Source organism: Sorex araneus, chromosome 4, assembly GCF_027595985.1.
Source record: "Sorex araneus isolate mSorAra2 chromosome 4, mSorAra2.pri, whole genome shotgun sequence".
Classification (NCBI taxonomy): Eukaryota; Metazoa; Chordata; class Mammalia; order Eulipotyphla; family Soricidae; genus Sorex; species Sorex araneus.
The window spans coordinates 45,777,877-45,799,187 of NC_073305.1; the positions used below are offsets into that span (position 1 = coordinate 45,777,877).

Here is a 21,311-nt window from a genome sequence, read left to right on the forward strand (position 1 = left end):
CGAAGATATATATGATACTCTGCTTAGGCCCTGCAGTGTTGGGGGATCCCTGGACCACTGCAGTGGTGTTGGGGACCTGCAGAACTATGTCCAGCAGTGCTTGGAGGCGGGCGGGGCGTGTCTAAAAGTTTATACCCAGTGAGACTTGGGAGGGAAACCATGTGGTGTTGGGAATCAAACTTAGGTCAGGCATATGATAGGCATGACCCTAATCACTGTTCTATCTCCCGACTCTGAACATTTTACATTTTAAAATGTATTTCATAATTACATTGTATTGACTTTCAGACTGGAGCTATAGCACAGCGGGTAGGGCATTTGCCTTGCACGCAGCCAACCCACGTTCGATTCCTCCGTCCCTCTCAGAGAGCCCGGCAAGCTACCGAGAGTATCCCAACTGCACGACAGACCCTGGCAAGCTACCCATGGCGTATTCGATATGCCAAAAACAGTAACAACAAGTCTCATAATGGAGATGTTACTGGTGCCTGCTTGAGCAAATCGATGAACAATGGGATGACAGTGCTATAGTGCATTGTATTAACTTTGGTTCATTGTAAAAAGACAGTGCTTAAGTATACTGCTTTTCAATTTTTTAATTTGGTTTTTGGGGGCGTTAGGTCTTACTCAGGGACTCCCAGGGGGAGCTTCTCTTGGCTCTGTACTCAGGGGCCACTCCTGGAGGTACTTTGGGGGTCATGTGCAGTGCTGGGGAGGGAACCAGCTTCATGTAAAACAAGCACCTGACCCTGTCTGGTATATCTCCAGCTGAATTACATCTTTTGTTATCAATGTAAATTCTCTAATTTAGCAAAATAACAAAAGAGTGATTTTTTCCCCTTTATTTGTGGTTCTTTAGTTGCAGACCACTGTGGAAAAGTCTGAGGAATGTCTCAGTTTAAGAAGTCAATTTATTGTGGATTCTTTGGAGACTGTGGTCAAGACATGTGAGTACTTCCTATTTGAGGTTATCAGCAGAGGGCACTGGTGAGCAGTGAACATGAACTTTCTGACCCTAGCCAGGTTTCTGCCAATGGTAAGGTTCCATCAAGTATTTCAGATGAGAGAATACATCAAGTTAGTCCTGAAGAGATGTAGAGCACACTAATCTGGATGGTGGGACTCACTGCTGTGGGAATGCTCTAGTCCCTAGATGCCCTCAGTGAGACATATCCTCTACCCAGTAACCTCGCTGCCTTGGATAGGTGAAATTACTATTGCTCATTTTACTGCCAGCAGTGAATCAGCAGCATCCATGAGTCCCAAATGAATTGCTCACTGTGCTTCTGTAAAGACGCACTCTCAAAGGATTTAGAAATAGAGACACTGCTCTCTTAGGAGTTAGAAATTCTCCACTTGCCTACTGCTCTTCTTGCTGCTTTCATTTCAGTAAGAACTGTTTTGTGGTGAATCACAACATCTTTCTCAATTTCGGTTACAGTTTGTGGTTTGTAAAGTCCCCTACTCCACCAGTTAATGATTTACACATGAATTAATTAGAAAACCTTTAGGGCCAGATCTATATAGTACAATGGGTAGGGTGTTTGCCTTCCACTCAGCCAACCTAAGTTTTATCTCCAGCATCCCATATGGTTCCCTGAGCATTGCAAGGCGTAATTCCTGAGGGCAGAGCCAGGAGTAACCTCTTAGCATTGCTAGGTGTGCCCCCCCCACCAAAATAAATATAAAACAAAGACCAAGGTGCTGGCTCTTAGCAGAAGAAAGCCAGGTGCTGACCCTTAACAGAAGAAAGCGAGAACACAGTTTTCATTATTCGGACACCTCTCTAAAACCAATAGTTTTCCAGCTAAACAATATGATGATTGCATCTGTATTTGTTTACATTTGTCTGTTTGTTTATTTTTTATTTTAAACAAATTTAAAACATTCAAATGCCATTGGGCAGATTGCTCATGGTTTACAGAAATTAATCGTTTTGTGTGTCATTGAAATTAATCCCCATCTGTCTACAAAAAAAGCACTGTACTATCTGCTGGCTTTCAGGCTGGTTTTCCCACACACAGGGCAACTGTGCATCTGTTTGGAAATCAGTGTGGAAGCCTAGGACTGTTACCCTTATGAGATATAGCAAGGCAGGGACCAGAGAGAAAGAGTACAGCCAGTAAGATATCTGCATTTTATGCGGCCAACCAGGTTCAATCCCTGGCACCCTGAATGGTGCCCTGAGCATCTCCAGGGGTGACCCCTGCACATAGCACTAGGAGTAAACCCTGAGCACAAACAGGTGAGGCCCAAATTTCTCAATCCCCCAAAAGAGAATAACTCTTTTATTAAGTTTCCAAGGAAAGTGTCATTTTGGGGGCTGGTGAGATAGTACAATAAATAGGGTGCTTGCCTTGCAGAAGGCTAACCCAGGTTTGATCTCTAGGATCCCAGACACTGCCAGGAGTGATCCCTAAGCCCAGAGCCAGGAGTAAGCCTTGAGTACCACTGGTTGTGTCCCACGCTCCCTGCCCCCGCAAAAAAAAAAAGTGTCTTTTGGTTTTCTATAGTTTACTTAATTAATTTATTTTTCATTTTTTTGCTTTTTGGGTCACACCCAGCGATGCACAGTGGTTACTCCTGGCTTTGCACTCAGGAATTACTCCTGGCGGTGCTCAGGGGACCATATGGGATGCTGGGAATTGAACCTGGGTCGGCCACGTGCAAGACAAACGCCCTACCCACTGTACTATTGCTCCAACCCAGTTTTCTATATTTTATTTTATTTTGTTTTATATGAAACAATGTATATACTTTTATATATATTTTTTATTTTCATAAAAGTTGTTCACAATAGTTCATTATAGATAATATTCAAACACCAATCCCACCATTGAGCACCTTCCCACCACAATAAGAGGGAAGTGTGTGAAGGTTGTTGTATTTCATTCTGGAGCCATTGAAGCACAAATATAAGAGAATACAAGAAAGTATGTTAAAACCAAAAAATGTTTGCTACTTTTGGTAAGTAAGTGAGATAGACTGTAAGAGGTCTCACAGCTGCAAAGTGGCCACACGCTCCAGGAAATTCTGCATTGTTCTCTTCCAGGAGTTTTAGTTTATAGTCTCTGGATCTTGGCTGTTGATGAGATTACATGGCGCCGGGGGCATTTTGTGGGTATGAATGCCAAGCTACTGGAAAACTGGGGAGCTGGGAGGAGGAGGCCCAGTCCCAATCCGAGCAGGCATGGAGATCTCAGTCACACAGGTTCCTGCATAACTGGGTTTTTCTGCCGGTCCCCTCTTGAGTGAGGTTCATTCCATCTTGGGTGACGCTCGTCCCCTCTGGGTGAGGCTCATCTCCTTTTGGGTGAGGCTTGTCCGACCATGTGGGGAGTGGCCTTGAGCATGGTGGCAGTTTAGCTCTGAAGTTTTTTGGCTGCTGGGGTTCTGCTTGGGGCAGGGAGAGAAACTCAACCAGCCCCCTTCTGAGGTGCCCCAGTGAAAACAGCTTGGCATGGGTGGGGGGGTTCTATATTTTAAACTGGATGAAAATAAGAAGAAGATTATGATGTTTAAGGCTCAGAATAGAAAATGGGAGTGCTCATGGTCCCCAACAAAATAACACAGAGAAAGTGCTACAACTAATCAGATTTAAAGTAGGCCTATGAGGGACTGGAGAGATTGTACATGGACTAAGGCACTTGCCTTGTATGTGACTGACCCAAGTTTGAATATTGCCCAGAGTGACGCCTGAACAAATATCTAGGAGCAGCCTCTGGCTCTGCTAGGTGTGGTCCTAAAGAATACTACTAATAAAAGTAGACATAATAGGGGTAGAGCAATCGTACAATAGGTAGGGCACTTGTCTTGCACACGGCTTACCTGGGTTCGATCTCTGCACCAAATATGATCCTCTGAGCACCTCTAGGAGTAATCACTGATCACAAAGTCATAACTAAGTCCTGAACATAGCCAGGTTTGGCCCAACAATAAAAGAAAAAAAAATAGTAGGCATATGAGGGGAAATAGCTTAAAAGGCCAGTGCACATGCTTTGCATGCTGGGGCCTTGGGTTCAGTCCCTGGCACCCCACTGACAGTATTTTAAGGAGCAACCTCTGAGTAACAAGCAGAGAATAGCCCTCTCCAACCCCCTGCCACTGGGTATGGCTTAAAAACCAAAAAAAAAAAAAAATTAGGAGTATGCATCCTTATCCTTAACCCCTGTTGGTTTCCTTATTTTCAGAGGGTATGATTTAGGAGAGGGAGCCACTATCATATGGAAAACAGTAGCAAGTAATGCAGTATACTAGTTCAAAGTTCAGGGTTTTGTTTTTTTTTTAATTTTTATTTTTGGGTCACACACAGCAATGCTGGGTTACTCCTGGCTCTGTACTCAGGAATTATTCCTAAGTGGGAGGACCATATGAGGTGTCAGGGATCAAACCCGGATTGGACACCTGTGAGGCAAATGCCCTTCCCGCTATATTATTGCTGTGACCCCAAAATCCAATTCATTATTGAAAATGGCACTAGTAGCCTCTCCAGAATTATGTACTTTCTTGGAAGACAGTGATAAAAAGCAGAAAGGAACCAAGTACTTTTCTGCAACGGGTTTGCCGCCAGAACACAAGTGTGGTGAAAATCACAGCTAAACGCAAGTCAAAATGGGAAAGGAAAAGACTCACATCAACCTCATTGTCATCGGACACGTAGACTCAGGCAAGTCCACCACCACTGGCCACCTGATCTACAAATGTGGCGGCATCGACAAGCGAACGATTGAGAAATTCGAGAAGGAGGCCGCCGAGATGGGAAAGGGCTCGTTCAAGTATGCCTGGATATTGGATAAACTGAAAGCGGAACATGAGTTGGTATCACCATTGATATCTCCCTGTGGAAGTTCGAGACCAGCAAGTACTACGTAACCATCATTTTGATGCTCCGGGACACAGAGACTTTATCAAGAACATGATTACAGGCACTTCTCAGGTTGATTGTACTGTCCTGATTGTTGCTGCTAGTGTGGGTGAATTTGAGGCTGGTATCTCCAAGAATGGGCAGATCTGCGAGCATGCCCTTCTGTTTTACACACTGGGTGTGAAACAGCTCATTGTTGGCGTTAACAAAATGGATTCCACTAAACCACCCTACAGCCAGAACAGATATGAGGAAATTGTTAAGGAAGTCAGCACCTACATTAAGAAAATTGGCTACAACCCTGACACGGTAGCATTTGTGCCAATTTCTGATTGGAACTGTGACAACATGCTGAAGACAAGTGCTAATATGCCCTGGTTCAAGGGTTGGAAAGTCACCTGTAAAGATGGCAACTGAAGTTAAGTCTGTTGAAATGCACCATGAAACTCTTATCGAAGCTCTTCCTGGGGACAACATGGACTTCAACGTCAAGAACGTGTCTGTTAGGGGTTGGAGCGATAGCACAGCGGGTAGGGCATTTGCCTTGTACTCGGCCAAACCCGGGTTCTAATCCCAGCATCCCATATGGTCCCCTGAGCACCACCAAGGGTAATTCCTGAGTGCAGAGCCAGGAGTAACCCCTGTGCATCGCCAGGTGTGACCCAAAAAGAAAACAACAACAAAAAAAAAAAAAAAAAAAAAGAACGTGTCTATTAAAGATGTTCGTCATGGCAGTGTGGCTGGTGACAGCAAAATGATCCTCCAGTGGAAACTGCAGGCTTCACAGCTCAGGTGATTATCCTGAACTATCCCGGTCAGATCAGTGCTGCTTATGCACCTGTGCTGGATTGCCACACAGCCCACATTGCTTGCAAATTTGCTGAGCTGAAAGAGAAGATTGACTGTCGTTCTGGGAAAAAGCTGGAAGATGGCCCCAAGTTCTTGAAATCTGTGATGCTGTCATCTTTGATATGGTCCCTGGCAAGCCCATGTGTGTTGAGAGCTTCCCTGACTACCCTCCTCTGGGTCGTTTTGCTGTTCGTGATATGAGGCAGACTAGTGCTGTGGGTGTCATCAAAGCAATGGACAAGAAGGCAGCTGGAGCTGGCAACGTTACCAAGTCTGCCCAGAAGGCTCAGAAGGCTAAATGAATATGATCCCCAGTACCTGCCACCCCAGTCTTTTTTTTTTTTAAGTCCCTCCCTGACAAACTGGGTTGCCTTTGCTTGGGAGAGGATGAGGATTTTTTTTTTTAGCTTTTTTTTTAGGGATCACACCCGGCAATGCACAAGGGTTACTCCTGGCTGTGCACTCAGGAGTTACTCCTGGCGGTGCTCAGGGGACCATATGGGATGCTGGGATTCGAACCCGGGTTGGCCGCGTGCAAGGCAAATGCCCTACCCGCTGTGCTATTGCTCTAGCCCCCCACCCCAGTCTTAATCAGTGGTGGAAGGACGGTCTCAGAACTGTTTGTCTCAATTGGCCATTTAAGTTTTAATAGTAAAAGACTGGTTAATGATAGCAATGCACCCTAAAACCTTCCGAAGGAAAGGAAAATGTTTTGTGGACAATTTGTATTTTTTTTGTGTGTGTGGCAGTTTAAGTTATTAGTTTTTTAAATCAGTACTTTTTATTTTTATTTATTTATTTTGCTTTTTGGGTCACACCTGGCAATGCACAGGGGTTACTCCTGGCTCTGCACTCAGGAATTACTCCTGGCGATGCTCAGGGGACCATATGGGATGCTGGGAATCGAACCCGGGTCGGCCGTGTGCAAGGCAAATGCCCTACCCACTGTGCTATGGCTCCAGCCCCTAAAATCAGTACTTTTTTTTTTTTTTTTTGCTTTTTGGGTCACACCTGGCGATGCACAGGGATTACTCCTGGCTGTGCACTCAGGAACCACCCCTGGCAGTGCTCAGGGGACCATATGGGATGCTGGGATTCAAACCCGGGTCAGCTGTGTGTAAGGCAAATGCCCTACCCGCTGTGCTATCACTCCAGCCCCTAAAATCAGTACTTTTTAATGGAAACAACTTGACCAAAAATCTGTCGCAGAATTTTGAGACCTATTAAAAACAAAGTTTAATGGGAAAAAAAAAGGAACCAAGCAAATCATCTGTCATATATTCAGGCTCAGGCTAGCTTACTGATGCATTAAATTTGCCAGTTGGTGCACTTTGTGGGCTTCCAGTTTGCATTCGCTTTGCTTTTAAAGGAAAGAGGTTGTGTGCAGTGCTATCTTTTGTTTGTTTGTTTTTTTTGGTCTGTTTGATGGGCCACACCTCGAAATGCCCAGGGCTTACTCCTATCTCTGTGCTCATGGGCCACTCCTGGGAGAACTCAGAACTGTATGTGGTGCTGGAGATCAAACTAGTCAGCCACGTGCAAGACAAGCATCCTACCTTCCATGCTATTGTTCTGGCCCTGAAAGTGTGATCTTATGTTATTATGCAGTTGGTGGCGTCACACCATGAGATAATCTTCCCTACACTCTGTCTGAATAACCAGAAAGATCATTCCAAGTTATTTCATCTAACTCCTCTTGTTCCATAGCTGAGAACACTAAGGACCAGAGTAATATAAAGGAATTATCAAAGCTACTTCCATATGCTACTTAATTTTGGTTTAGCTCAATTAGCTGAGTCAGAATAATACTTTCATAAGTAGGAATCTTTTATATTGAAAAATTATGATCATTAGTAAAATTAGAAGGAAACGCTGCTATTAAGATCAGAAAATGTGTACTGTAGAAATAGCTTAAAGGGAAAAGTGCATGTTTTTCATGCAGGAGGCCTGGGTTTGATCCTGGAACCACATAGTACCTAAGCATAGGGAGTAATCCCTGAGCACAGAGCCAGTAGTAGCCCTAAGCACTACCAGGAATAACACCAGTTCCCCCTCAACAAGATCAGAAAATATCTCTTTGGAAAGGAGATAATGCTATATACCAAAATTAATTATAGATAAAATCAATATACTATGGGTGGTGAATAAATTTAAAAACTATAAGAAAACATGGGCAACATTTTTATAATTTTATAGGGAGAAATACTCTAAGAAATGCTCTGAGTTCTAAGTTATGTTCTAAGTAAGGAACATAAACTTTTTATTTGTTTGGTTTTGGGTCACACTCTACGTGCAAAGGACTTAGTCTGGCTTTGCACTCAGAGATCTGTTTTGGTGGTGCTTGGGGGCCACCATCTGGGATCAAACCTGGGTTGGCTGTGTGCAAGGCAAGCCCTACCCGCTGTATTGTTCTGGCTCCTATAATTGTTAAGAATAAAGTCTGTAGCGACCTGATTTAAAAAATGGGTAGATGAGCTCCATAGACATTTCTCCAGAGATCTACAGATGAACAAGAAGTACATGAATAGGGGCTGGAGCGATAGCACAGTGGGTAGGGCGTTTGCCTTGCACGCAGCCAGCCCGGGTTCAATCCCCAGCATCCCATATGGTCCCCTGAGCACTGCCAGGAGTAATTCCTGAGTGCAGAGCCAGGAGTAACCCCTGTGCATCGCCAGGTGTGACCCAAAAAGAAAAAAAAAAAGAAGTACATGAATAGATATAATAATCACTTAAATTTAGGGAAATGCAAATCAAAACTACAGTGAGATATGACCTCATACATTAGAGAACGGCTGTTATTGGAAAGACAAGAAGCAAGTGTTGGTGAGAATGTGAAAGAAAGGGACGCCTCATATGCTATTACTGGGAATATAACCTGGTGGAACTACTGTCACAATAGTCCAAACATTAGTTAGAAAATTAAGAATAGAAATATAATATGACCCAGCTATTTTGTTACTGGTATTTATTCAAAGAATTAGAAAACAATAATTCAAAAAGATATCTACATGGACTGGAGCTATAGCACAGTGGGTAGGGCGTTTTCCTTGCATGTTGACCGGGGTTCCATTCCTCCGTCCCTCTCAGAGAACCTGGCAAGCTACTGAGAGTATCCTGTCCATACAGCAGAGCCTGACACACTCCCCATGGTGTATTTGATATGCCAAAAACAGTAACAAATCTTACAATGTAGACGTTACTGGTGCCTGCTCAAGCAAATAGATGAACAACGGGACAGTGCTATGACGGTGCAGTGCTATACACACCCCTATATTGACTGCAACATTACTTATAATTGCCAACCTATGGAAACAACCTGAGGGATGTTTCAGGAGGCCAGATCAATAGTGCAGGGACTCAAGTGCTTGCCTTGCATGCAAGGGATCTCAGTTCAATTTCCAACACCACATATGGTCCCCCAAACACCTCCATGGTGTGGTCCAAAAACAACAAACAAAAAAAGCTCCTGTAAGGCTTTTTTTTTAATAGGAAATAAACATTGCTATTTGCACATCTGTCTCTCAGGGACAAGGAAAAAATAAGTGGGGCCACTGGTAGATTCTTCCTGAGCACCACCAGATCTCAAATTGGACAGTTTGCTTGCCTTTCTCATTCTGTGCTTTTGTGCTTGGTAATGTTCACTGTTGCTAAGAAACATTGCTATTTAGGCCCTCATCTAGAGTAGGATAATTAGGTTTGCTTTCTACTACAAATATCTACATATGGATTTCTGGAAAAATATTTGACTAATTGAATTTAGGAACAGAAATCCAGTACTTGAAACATAAGCAAAAACATTTTTCTAACTGATTAACATGTAAAATTTAACTTATATTGAAAAGTAGGTGAACATCTGTCTGTCCTTCCCTCCCTCCCTCCCTTTCTCTCTCTCTCTCCTTTTTTTCCTTCCTCCATCTTTCCCTCCCTCCCCCTCGCTCTTCTTTCTTTCTCCTCCTCTCTCTTTCTCTTTTGTCCTTCTTTCATTCCTTCCTTCTATTTTTTTCTTCCTTTCTGCCACACCCAGTGGTGCCCAGGGCTTAGTCCTGGCTCTTTGTTCACAAATCACTCCTGATGGTGCTCAGGGACTATATATAGTGCCAGCGTTCGAACATGGGTCATTCACGTACAAGGCAAGCACCATTTGCTTTCTGAAAAATCCTCTTTTTTTAAATTATGACTAAATATACAGAAAATAAAAATTTACCTCTTTAGGGAAGTGGGCAAGGCCCATTGATTTACTCTAGTCATAACAGCCTCTTTCTTAGAGTTTTCTCCTTCAATCTATTGATGATGGTGTCATGACTGGGGGTCTCACACATATTTAATTGTGCTTACATGTTTTGGCTGTTTGCCTGGGAACAGCCTGGGGTCCTCCCTGAATTGGGGTGCTTTCATAGTGCTCCCCTGGTGGGTAGCACTCTTCAGTTGCAGTACACGTGTGCATTCTGGTTGTGTTTTTCAGTGATGCTCACACATACCTGGCTGCAGTTTGGCTAGAAATGCATATGGCACTGGGATCACAGACAGCAGAGCTACCAGTTTGGCATTTTGCATGCAATGTGCCACCAGGATCAAACTTGCAGTCTCGTGCTTATAAGGCAGGAGCTTTAGCCACTGAATCATCTCCTGGACCTTCTCACTTTAGAACTTTTTGCTTACTATTGTCTTTACCTGAACTTTCCTCTAATCTTTGCAAGGCTACCTTCTTTGGGGGAAGAGATTGGGGGGCAGGGAATGAGGGTACACCTGGAAGTGCTCAGATCTTACTCCTGGCTGTTTATTCCTTACTCAAGGAATCATTCCTCGTGGTACTCAGGTGGTACCATGATGTCATGCCCAAGGTAAGGGAAGTTCCTTACCTCTATTTTTTTTCTCTTTTGATTACATCCAGCGATGCTCAGGGCTTACTCCTGACTCTGCACTCAGGAATTTCTCTTGGTGTTTGTCAGGGGACTATATGGGATGCCGGGGATGGAACCGAGGTCAGCCCTACGCAAGGCAAATGCCCCACCTGCTGTACTACCACTCCAGCGCACAAGCTCTTTACCTACTCTCCTGTCACTTCAACTACCTTTTTTTTTTTTTTTTGGTCAAACCTGGTAGCGTTTTTAAAATTGGAATTTATTGAGAAAAGTGTGAGAGGAGAGAAAAATGGGAAACATGTTCAAGAGAGAATAGGTAGCAAAGAAACACAGAGACAAGCATGCAAGATACATGTTTAAGGGAGAATATGGGCTTGAAGAAGAATCAGAAGGTCAATTTATATATTTGTTTTGGTTTTGGTTTTGGTTTTGGTTTTGGTTTTGGTCTACACCCAGTGATGCCCAGGGGTTACTCCTGGATATGTGATCAGGAATTATTTCTGGTAGTTCTCTGGGGACCATATGAGATGCTGAAGGTCTAACTTGGGTCAGCCACTTGTGTCATTTGTATCACTTGTCATCCCATTGATCTTTGATTTGCTCGAGCAAGCGCCAGTACCGTCCCCATTTGTTCCTGTTGAGTGCTGGTGTAGCCCAATGATATCTGCTCGCTCCAGGAACATGGAGAGCCTCAAACCATTCATTCAGGGTTTTGACAAAGAAGTCTGACTATCTCATAGGTGGGTGGCCAAGCCGTCTTTTAACGTCCCGTGGAATCCAGTCGGTAACAGCTCTAGTCTAGCAGTTGTTTCTAAATCACATTACGTGGGGCTGGAGTGATAAAAAACCAAAAAAAAATCACATTACGTGATTTTCGACACCTTGGCAAATGAGACACCGTTCCTGATTCTTTTTTTCTTTTCTTTTTTTTTTTTTTTTTTTTTGCTTTTTGGGTCACACCTGGCGATGCAGGCGTCACTCCTGGCTCATGCACTCAGGAATCACCCCTGGTGGTGCTCAGGGGACCATATGGGATGCTGGGATTCGAACCTGGGTCGGCCGCGTGCAAGGCAAATGCCCTCCCCGCTGTGCTATTGCTCCAGCGGCCCGTTCCTGATTCTTGATTGTCGATGGAGGTCGGAACTCTGAAGTCCTTCTCTCACTTGAATGAAACGTGGTACTCCAAGCACAGCCCTTTCAATTCCTCTTTGGGATACCTGAATAGCACTCATCCTGTTTTCATAGGGCCCAGGTCTCTGAGGCGTATGTTAGTGCAGGAAGAATGGTGGAGTTAAAAAGATGTGCCCAGAGCCTAAGGTTCTTCATCCTCTTAACCACTTTTTCAAAACTCTTGAAGGCGTTCCACCTTGCTCTCTTCCTCCTGCGCAGTTCTGGCGCCAAATCGTTCCTCATGTTGAGTTCTCAACCCAGGTACACATAGCTGCTGCATTCAGAGATGTTTGTTCTCAGAGATGAGAGCAAATGGAACATCAGGGACTAGTTCGTTTTTCATAAACATTATTTTGGTGAGATTCAGCTGCAGTTCAGCCTTTCCACACTCGTGGTCGAAATCGGCCAGCATTTGTGCCACTTGACTAATGTTTGGTGTTAATAGAACAATGTCATCAGCAAAACAGAGGTGGTGTAGTTGCCGACCATCTCTCTTCACTCCCATTTCTTCCCATTCCAGTCATCGAATGATGTTCTCGAGAGTGGCACTGAAGTGTCTCGGTGAAATGGTATCACCCTGCCAAACCCCTCTCTTTACATCAATGATCACTTCTTGTAGAATGGTGAGATCCTGGTGGTGAATCCGTAATACAGCTGGTGGAGGATCTTGATGTACTGAATTTGAACACCCTGTTTGACTAGGGTTTTGGTGACCACTTCAGTCTCAACAGAATCAAAGGCCTTCTTTAAATCGATGAACGTTAGACAGAGTGGCATCTTGAACTCTCAAGAAACTTCATTGAGCTTGGTCACTGTGTGGATATGGTTGATCATGCTGAATCCTTTTCGGAACCCTGCTTGTTCGCATGGTTGTCCTTCATCTAGTGTTCTGCCTATTCTACTCAGGTTGACTCAAGTGAACAACTTGTAGACGACAGACAACAGGCAGATTGGGCGATAGTTGCTGATGTCGTGGATGTCTCCCTTCTTTACAACAGAATGGTTCTGCTGATTTTCCATTAGCATGGAACCTTGCATACGTACAAGTAGCATGTGAAGAGCCGAGCCAGTGTATTGATGAGTACTGGCAGCAGATTCTTCAGGTGTTCGGGTCTGACCTTGTCTGGATGGGGTGCTTTATGCATCTTTACCGACAAAATGATCTGTCAGATTTTGGAAGGGAGGAAGATGGGAACAACATCCATCTTGCAGAATTTGGTATGTGGGCAGGTGGACGTGGCTGTCAAGAGATCCAAGTAGAAGTCATGAATAATCCTCTCCATTGCCCTTCTGGAAGATGTGATAGATCCATCAGGACATCAGAGGGCAGTCATCTTGGTCTTGTAGTTGGCGAAGGACAGGCGAGCGTTGTGAATACTTTTCCTGGCTTCTACCTCATCAACCAACACTGCTGCTCTTCTCTCTTTGAGGTCTTCCTTTATCGCTTCTCTACACAGCTTTTCGACCTCGGACGTTAGCTTGTGATTGCCTGAGGCTCATACCAAACCATGTTGGCTAATGAGCTCGAGAGTTTCCGAAGACAGGCGTCTTTTTGTGGCTTTTACACTCTCGGCGTTCCTCATATAGTCATGGAGGTGCTGAACCAGTTGATCGTGTTCCTCATTGATGTTGTCAATGACGGCATCTTCCCATGTTGCCGCAGTAGTGCCAAAGAGCTCCCAGTTGGTGGTCATTCTGGGAGTTCTCTTCTTAATCTTAAACTCTGAAGTCCTTTCTCCCTGCTCTGTAAAGTAGAATTTTGCACGAAGGAGACAATGGTCCAATCCCGTTTGAAATTTTGGGACAACAAGGATATCGGTCAGGCAAAACCTTTGACCGAATATGATGTGGTCAGTTTCATTGTGGAACTGTCCACCAGAAGACTCCCATGTCCAGCATTTAGATTTGACCTTCTGGAACTGTGAATCACCGTGGATGGTCTTGGTTGACATGATGAACTCAGTCTCTCACCCGGTTCTTTCCATTCTAGGCCATGGTTCCAATGTGGAGTTCTTCGGGCGACCTTCTCAGTTCTATGTTGGCATTAAAATCACCAACAATGACCTTATAGAAGGTGTGGTCTTCTTTATAGTACCTCTCCAGCTCCATGTAGAACTTCTCAATTTCTTCTTCATCGTAGTTGGATGTTGGTGCGTAGACGACAAAGATAGAAACTGCCAGCAGTGAGCCACATCTATTCAAGTGTAATCATCCAATTCGGGTTGTTAGGCATTCGAATGAATCAATGCTCGTGGCCAAGTTCATGTTGACAAAGACACTGACGCTACCGACGTCTCTGTTGTCACATGTTCTGAGGAACAGTTCTTCTCCAGTGTCGAAAATGTCATAATATGATCGTTACCTTCTCGTTTTGGTCAGACCAATGATGTCGTACTTGATCTTCTGCATTTGTGCCATCAGGTCCTTGATGGATACTTCTGATGCCAGAATACATGCGTTGAAAGTACAGACATTAATTTTAGTCCTTCATTTTGGCAGTCTAGTTTGTCCCTGCGATTTTATCAGCCTCTCCTTGCTCATCCTTCTTAATGATGATGGCATCATATTGGGGGCTCTTTTGGTGTCAGGCGAATGAGGCCCATTGCTGTTACTGTCTTTGGCATATCGAATACATCATGGTAGCTTGCCAGGCTCTGCCGTGCGGGCAGGGTACTCTCAGGAGCTTGCTGGGCTCTCCGAGAGGGATGGAGGCTTTTAGGGAGGCCTCCAATAGCCCTTACAGGTGTTCCCATGGTTCACACCAATTCCAACCCCATCAAATATGGTGCGGAAATTATGGAAAATGGGTGTTAGGTGTCCTATTGTGTTGTGTGGCCGCCTTGCGGCCGTGCAGTCCAAAAAGCAGCCTGGTGCGTGGCGGTAGCTGGGTAGTGGAGGTAGTGGAGGTTGGCCAATGAGGTATTTATCTGGCGTGGGTAGGATGAGGCGTCTGGGTTTGATCCCTGGGGTGCCGGAGATTGGAGGAGGCAGACAGAGGATCTTGTTTCCAGATCTCGTTGAGCCTGAAGTTCAAGGTCACAGAGTTCTGCTTTATCTGTTTCTGTGGGGCTTCCCTCATGAGAAGCTCTGCCCGAGTGTCCGGAAAGCAGCCTGGACTGTGGCGGTGGCTGTGTTGTGGAGGGTCAGCCACATGCAAAGCAAATACCCTACCCACCGTAATATTGCTCTGGCTCTCAGCTACTGGTCTCAGCTTAGGTGTTTCGTCTCTGATGATCCTATCCATAGATGCTCCCATCCCTTTTTTCCTTTTCTTTTCTTTTTCTTTTCTTTTGTGTGTGTCAGAATCAAACCCAGATCCTATGTATATGAAGCATGTGCTGAGCTACATCTCTGGTTCCCCATTCTCTCGTTTTTAGTATAATGACTATCAGAGAATTTATCACAATTTGAATTTATTTGGTGCATATTTACTTGTTTGTTTTTCATATAGAGCCAAGGATGAAATCCAAGGCCTCACATGTGCAAGTCATATGCTCTGCCAATGTGCAGCCTCATGAAAATAACATTTCAAAAGGCTGGAGAGAGCTCATGCAGCTGGATTACATGCTTTGCAGGCAGGAGGCCTGGGTTCAATCACCAGCATTGCATGGTCCATAAGCGCTGTTTTATAAGTTAGGGATTAAGGCAAAAATTAGAGAAATGGGCAGTTAGAATAAGGCTGATTGATAGACTTTAAATCAGTTTATGCTTGTAAGGCAGAATCTTCCTCGTGGGACCTCTCTTTTCAGAATCACTGTGGTCATAGTTCTCTAGCGTCTTGGTTCTGCAGAGGCTGAATTTGGTTTCCCTGGAGATTAGAGCTACTCAGAGGACAAGGTCCTATAATCAGCACAGGTGCTCTGGCTCTAAAAATACAGCTTGTGGGGGGGGAAATGTTAAGTTTCTATTTAAATCAGCTTGAGGTAGTTCTGATCTACAATTAAATTCTGAGAATCAGCTGAAAAAGTGCCCCAAAATCATAAGATAATTTAGTAACAGAAATTAATGCATAATGCACTGGGGTAGGAGGAGCCATGGTGTTTATAAATCCAAAACAAGAGAAATACCTAGACATATACTCAATGAGGACACAAAACACTACCATTTTTAAAATGTCTTCTGGATTTTCTGACTTGGTTCTTAGAAAGACCTTCTCTGATACAAAATTATAACTTCCCCTGTTTTTCTTTCTTGTGCCTCTAACATTTTTTAAAATTATTTTTAAATTGTTTACCTAAAATTTGTTACTATAAGAAATTTAACATGTAGCCTCATTTTTAGGAAGGCAACAAGCATTTTAAAAGAACTTAGAAGAAACTACAAGGTACTTCATGGGGCACCTAGTTCACTGCTTGGACTATAGAAGAGGCTCCTTATTGTTGAATAAAAGTAAAAGCATCTTATTTGACCTACAGTTTAGCAAGAGAATACAATAATTGCAACTCAATGTTAATAAAGTTGCAATAAAACACTGTGTTTATGAAAATCTCTCCAAGCAAATAAGGAAAATCAGTATCAGTTCTGAGTACTTGTATTCAGGTTTCTAAGCAAATTAGAGGGTAAATAAGTAGGTGTGGGGTGCTAAGTGATGATACACACACACACACACACACACACACACACACACACACACACAGTGCTACCAGCAGAGAGCAGAAGCACCCAAACCAGACCAGAAATGATATTTTTCAAGGAGATAATTACTGAGAGCAGAAGAAAAAATAGTAATTATTTAGCTTAAGGAGTTGAGGGGATTGGTAGGATGACAGGTATAGAAGCAGAAGTATGTTGAGGGAACAATACCCACAGAGACCCATGGCGAGAGAGAAATTGCTTAGGAAACACAGCCCAGAGAAACAGAGGAAGACAGTGGATAAAGGTAAGTTAGCAGGGGTCTAGAGCCAATTTGAAGTTTTGGTTTCAGTGGGGGTAGGGGGCCTTGGGCACTTTGTTGGTGGTGAGGTGAGATAACTGCATACCAACACCAGAAATGTCAACCTGTTGTAAACACATTACCTAAAATCGAATGTGTTAAAATAAATAATAGTGTTTGGGACACCATCCAGTGGTCAGTGAACACCTTTGAATGCATCAATGAAGGCTTCAGAGGGGCAATGCACATATCTGTATTGTCAGAAGGTCATTCTGATGACCGGCCTGGGAACGAAGGCCAAGGAAAAAGGCTGGTACTGACATGTGGGCAGCACGCTTCACAGGGCTTCCAATGGGTGCTGAGGTTGGGCTGCCCTGGGCAGGATCTTCTCAGGGAGGGAAAAAAAGAGACTAAAGGAAACAGCTTGTTCTGACTTCTCATCCTCTACAAGGCTGATTTGGGCAGAGTCCTGGGTTCTTGTTATAAACTCAAGTGACCTACGCAGTTTCTAGCTTTTCTTCTTCCCAGTTACAGTTAAGCAAAGGTGTTTCATGAAGTGAATTGTCATTGCTCTGTTCTGTATTTAGTGCTTGAGACATCAAGATCCCAAAAAGACCTGCTGCTGGAAAGAGTGAAGGACACTGGTAACCTGGAGCAGGCCATCATTGAGATACAAAAGAGATTTGAAGCTGTAAGTGAATACTCAGCTTCTTCCCTCAAATGTGGCTTTGGCTTAATCACTAAAACCCAGAGAGACCCCTTTAAAGTTGAAATTGAAATTGTATGGGGGAATTGGGTTTGGGTCACAGCCAGCTGTACTCAGGGTTTATACCTGGCTCTGTGTTCAGGAATCACTCCCAGCAGTCAGTACTCTGGGACCCCGTATGCAGTGTAAAGCAAACGCCCTACCCTTGTACTGTCTCCAGTCCTAAAGCTGCAATTTTTAAACCAAGAGTAGTGGCTAGCACAGGCCCTGATAGAGGCAAGCTTGGCTCCCAAGATCCTTCAGTGCACTATGCTAATTCCAGAGCCTTTTCACGTAATGTGTCTAGAGAGGGACAAACCTGGGTTTTGCTTTAGTTTGTTCTCGCATCCTCTATCAGGCATTCTGAGTTGTGCCCATACCTCTCAACTTTCTTTTCTGCCTTTCTTCAGAAACAAGCAGAATTTGTGGAAATGAAAACCAGCCTAGAGCATCTTGAAGTCTTGGTTATCCAGCAGAGTAAGGATTTGCAGCAGCTGGGAGAGCAGCTGAGCCAGCTGAATATTCCTGGTGTCTTAGCAGAGATCAAGAGTTTGGTCTCATTCCCTGGAGTAGTCACGCATGTGAAAGACAGCACTTCCCAGACCTCACCTCTTCTGGCTCAGAGCCTCAGTTTCACCAACCAGAAAGTCTGTGCCCCTGAGGACTCCGCTCTACAGCAGGCGCAGGTCCGCCCTGCTGTAAGGAAGCTCAGTATGGGCTCCCCATTACCTCCTAGCTTAAGTGTCTGGGTTGAGGGAGCTCAGCACGATACCCTTCAAGAAGAGGCTGAACTGCTGGCTTCTAGAGCAGGTAAAGGGAAGCAGGAGGTAAAGGACCAGGCTGTGCAGACTAATAGCAAGAATCATCCTGGGACTAAAGCCAGCTCTGAGAATGGCAGCACTGACCACACTCTTCCTGAGAACTCAGACCTGCTTTCCCAAGGAGCCTCACCACTTACACACCTGCATTTAGACCGCTTCGCAACCAGCACTAAGAACAGCTCTCAGAAACATCATGCCCGAGATATGTTCTTATATGACCCCTTTGAACAGAGGTTGGTGACAACCCAGAAAGGCAGAACCAGAGCGAGAGTGAGGAAGGATAAGAAGCAGCAGCTTAGGAAAGCCTGCAGAGGCAGGCCACGAGCCAGGAAGCAAGAGCAAATTCCAAGCAATACCTGTGCTTTTAGTTCTAAACATCCTCCACCTACAGATTCTGTTCCTCAAAAGGCCCCCCACAGGCAGCAGGAGGTCTTTGACCTCTCTACACTAGAGGACCCTGCTCTAGGAGGAAGTGTCAGTAAGACAGAAGAAGGGGACCTCCTGCAGGCCAGTGGGCATTCTTGCCAAGACAGCAGTTCCCAAAGGGACCACCACATACACTGGTTCAGTGACCTCAACCTTAGCAGTTCCAACTCCCCAAAATGCAGGGAACCAGGGAAAATTCTGCTGTATGACCTGGATTTTGATAGCAGTGATGATGGTTTTTGATTAGCCCACAGTGACTTTATTGGTCAGCTGAAGACAATTATTGAACACTCTGCTAGCCAACAATAGAAAGTCTCCCAACTTGGAGTCCTCAGGCCAGAAGCCCTATGGGTGATGTCAGTGTGGAGTAGGGGAAGGGTACAAGGGCGTGAGGAAGTGCATCCTTATTTGGTCTGAAATTGGAAACTGGGTGATGAGAGCTAGGGCAGTGCCTGCTGTGGGGCAGATTGGGAAGTGGGGGAGAAGGGGTGGGGAGACAGTTTCCTGAGAGCAGGGCAGCTTCCTGGCGGGCTCTCAGCTGTACTGAGGCTGTTGCTCCCCATCAAAATGCAGAGTGTTTAGTTTCACAATATTCCTTACACATGACCAGTATCTTCCCAAGCCTCAGGATTTTTTATCTTCATCCCATTTTGTCACCAGTGTTTGTGGTGTCTTTTGGGGAGAATTGGCATGGGACAGTCACTAGGGAGGCTCCCAAATGGTTCTTAGGAGTCCCAGGGACACCCATCAGTGAGTGATTCTTGGCTAACCAGAAGTCTTCAGTTTATCACCAGGGCCTGAGGCTATGCTGCTGCTTGGACCCTGCAGTGTTGGGGATACCTGGGCCTGGCGGTTTGGGGGGGCGGAGAGTGTTTGTGTGTTTTGGTCAGTGGACATAGTCCGGGCCACACTATTAGTCTTCCCATCAACACAGAAATAGAGTGAAAACTGCCCGTGGACAAGAGGTGACATGCACCAAATAAGCAGAACTGTTTCCAGGCTACATTACCTCATTTTCTTTTTGTTTGTTGAATTGATGTTTTTTCAATTACTTAAAAACTACTGAGACAACAAAGCTAACAAAACTGATGAAACAGCTGTAAGTCTTGTATCATCTGGAGAACCGTGAGCTTATAAATGACACTTTTGCTTTCCATTTCTCTCTTGCTGAAGTTTATGAATATTTTCAGATGTATTTTATAATAAAAATTGAATTTAAATGAAGACAAGCTTTTAAGAGCATATTTCCCCCCTAAGTTTATTTACTCTCTTGCTAGGAAATGAATAAGATGCATATCTTTTTATTCTCCAGGCTTCTCAAAATATGGATTTTGAATAGGTAACACCCATCTTAAACTGTTTTTCTTTCCTTCTTTGTTTTGTTTTGGGGTCACATCCCTGAGTGATGCTCAGGGATTACTTCTGGCTCTGCACTCAGGAATTACTACTGGAGGTGCTTGGGGGACATGAGATGCCAGGGATTGAACCCAGGTAGAGCGCAGGCAAGACAAACTCCTATCCAAGCCTCTTTCTCTTTCCTATACCCGAATGAAAATAAAATTCTTTGTGGGCAGGGCAGTTTCCAAAATTTTCCCATTCTCAAACTTAACATGGGCTTTCTGAATGGGCTACTTAGAAAGCAATGATCTTGATTTATTATTAGTCTTTATGCTCGGGTGTTCATCCCACCAAATACTGGCTGTTGAATTTGCCTGTGGCATGTGGCAGGGGTGGCAGGCACTAGTCGTTGCTGCTCTCATTCCCCGCCAGATCAAAGCTGCCTCAGGCCTGTAGCTGGGGCCACAGGCAATGGCAACAATCCCAGCCCAGAAAATCGCAGCCCACCCTGGCTTTTCCTCCCTTGGGTGTCTGTCCACCCTGCCCTCTGTGAGCCTCCTTTACTTTCCTTGCTGTATTCCTCTGCGTGTAAGGAAGGTGTGGGAGAGGAAGAAGTCCTGCCATGCACGCAGCACTTCAGCTCTGCCCAAACCAACAGCCAAGATGAACTTGGTTGCTGAGCAGTTCACATGAAGGGTGTACATCTGGAAATTCTTTTTTTTAAGTAGATTGACAGATTGACAACATTGTTTAAGTTTTAGGAGTACAATTTTTTTTTTGCTTTTTTTTTGGGGGGGGGTCACACCCAGCGATGCTCAGGGTTATTTCTGGCTCTGCACTCAGGAATTACTCCTGGTAGTGCTCAGGGGACCATATGGGATGCTGGGAATCAAACCTAGGTCAGCCTTGTGCAAGGCAAACGCCCTACCCACTGTGCTATAGCTCCAGCCCCAGGAGTACAAATTTAACCTCTTCAAATGTATATTATCAAAACCACACCCATCACCAAAGTTACCAGTAACATCAAGCACAATCCAACAGACATCCTCTCTCTCTGGAAACCTCAGTTCTGTGCTCTGAACCTAAGAGTTTACTAAGGTTTGCTTTTATATTTCTACATATTCCATATATAAATGAAATTATCCTGTAGTTGTCTTTCTCCATTATCTTTTATTTATGACTAATATATTACATAATGTATATAATTATAGTATATACTTATAGTATATACTTACATAACTTATTATATATTATAGTAATATATAATTTATCACATAAATATATGAACGCTTTGGGGCTGTGGATGTGGAGCACCTATTTTGTGTGAAGTCCTAGGTTCAATCTCCTGCAGCAAAAAAAATTA

The 21,311-nt window shown here is 44.3% G+C and overlaps 1 protein-coding gene and 1 pseudogene across 1 annotated transcript in view; both read left to right on the top strand.

The window, feature by feature from the left end:
- Nucleotides 1-18,853, top strand: part of IHO1 (interactor of HORMAD1 1) — a 39,060-nt gene extending 20,207 nt beyond the window's left edge. Inside the window, exons 5-7 of the mRNA XM_012934201.2 lie at nt 860-947; nt 17,206-17,309; nt 17,774-18,853. Coding sequence (XP_012789655.2) covers nt 860-947; nt 17,206-17,309; nt 17,774-18,853 — 1,272 coding nt within the window. The remainder of the gene's footprint in view (nt 1-859; nt 948-17,205; nt 17,310-17,773) is intronic.
- On the top strand, nt 4,612-6,015 carry LOC101559162 (elongation factor 1-alpha 1-like; annotated as a pseudogene).
- Nucleotides 18,854-21,311: the final 2,458 nt, after the last annotated feature.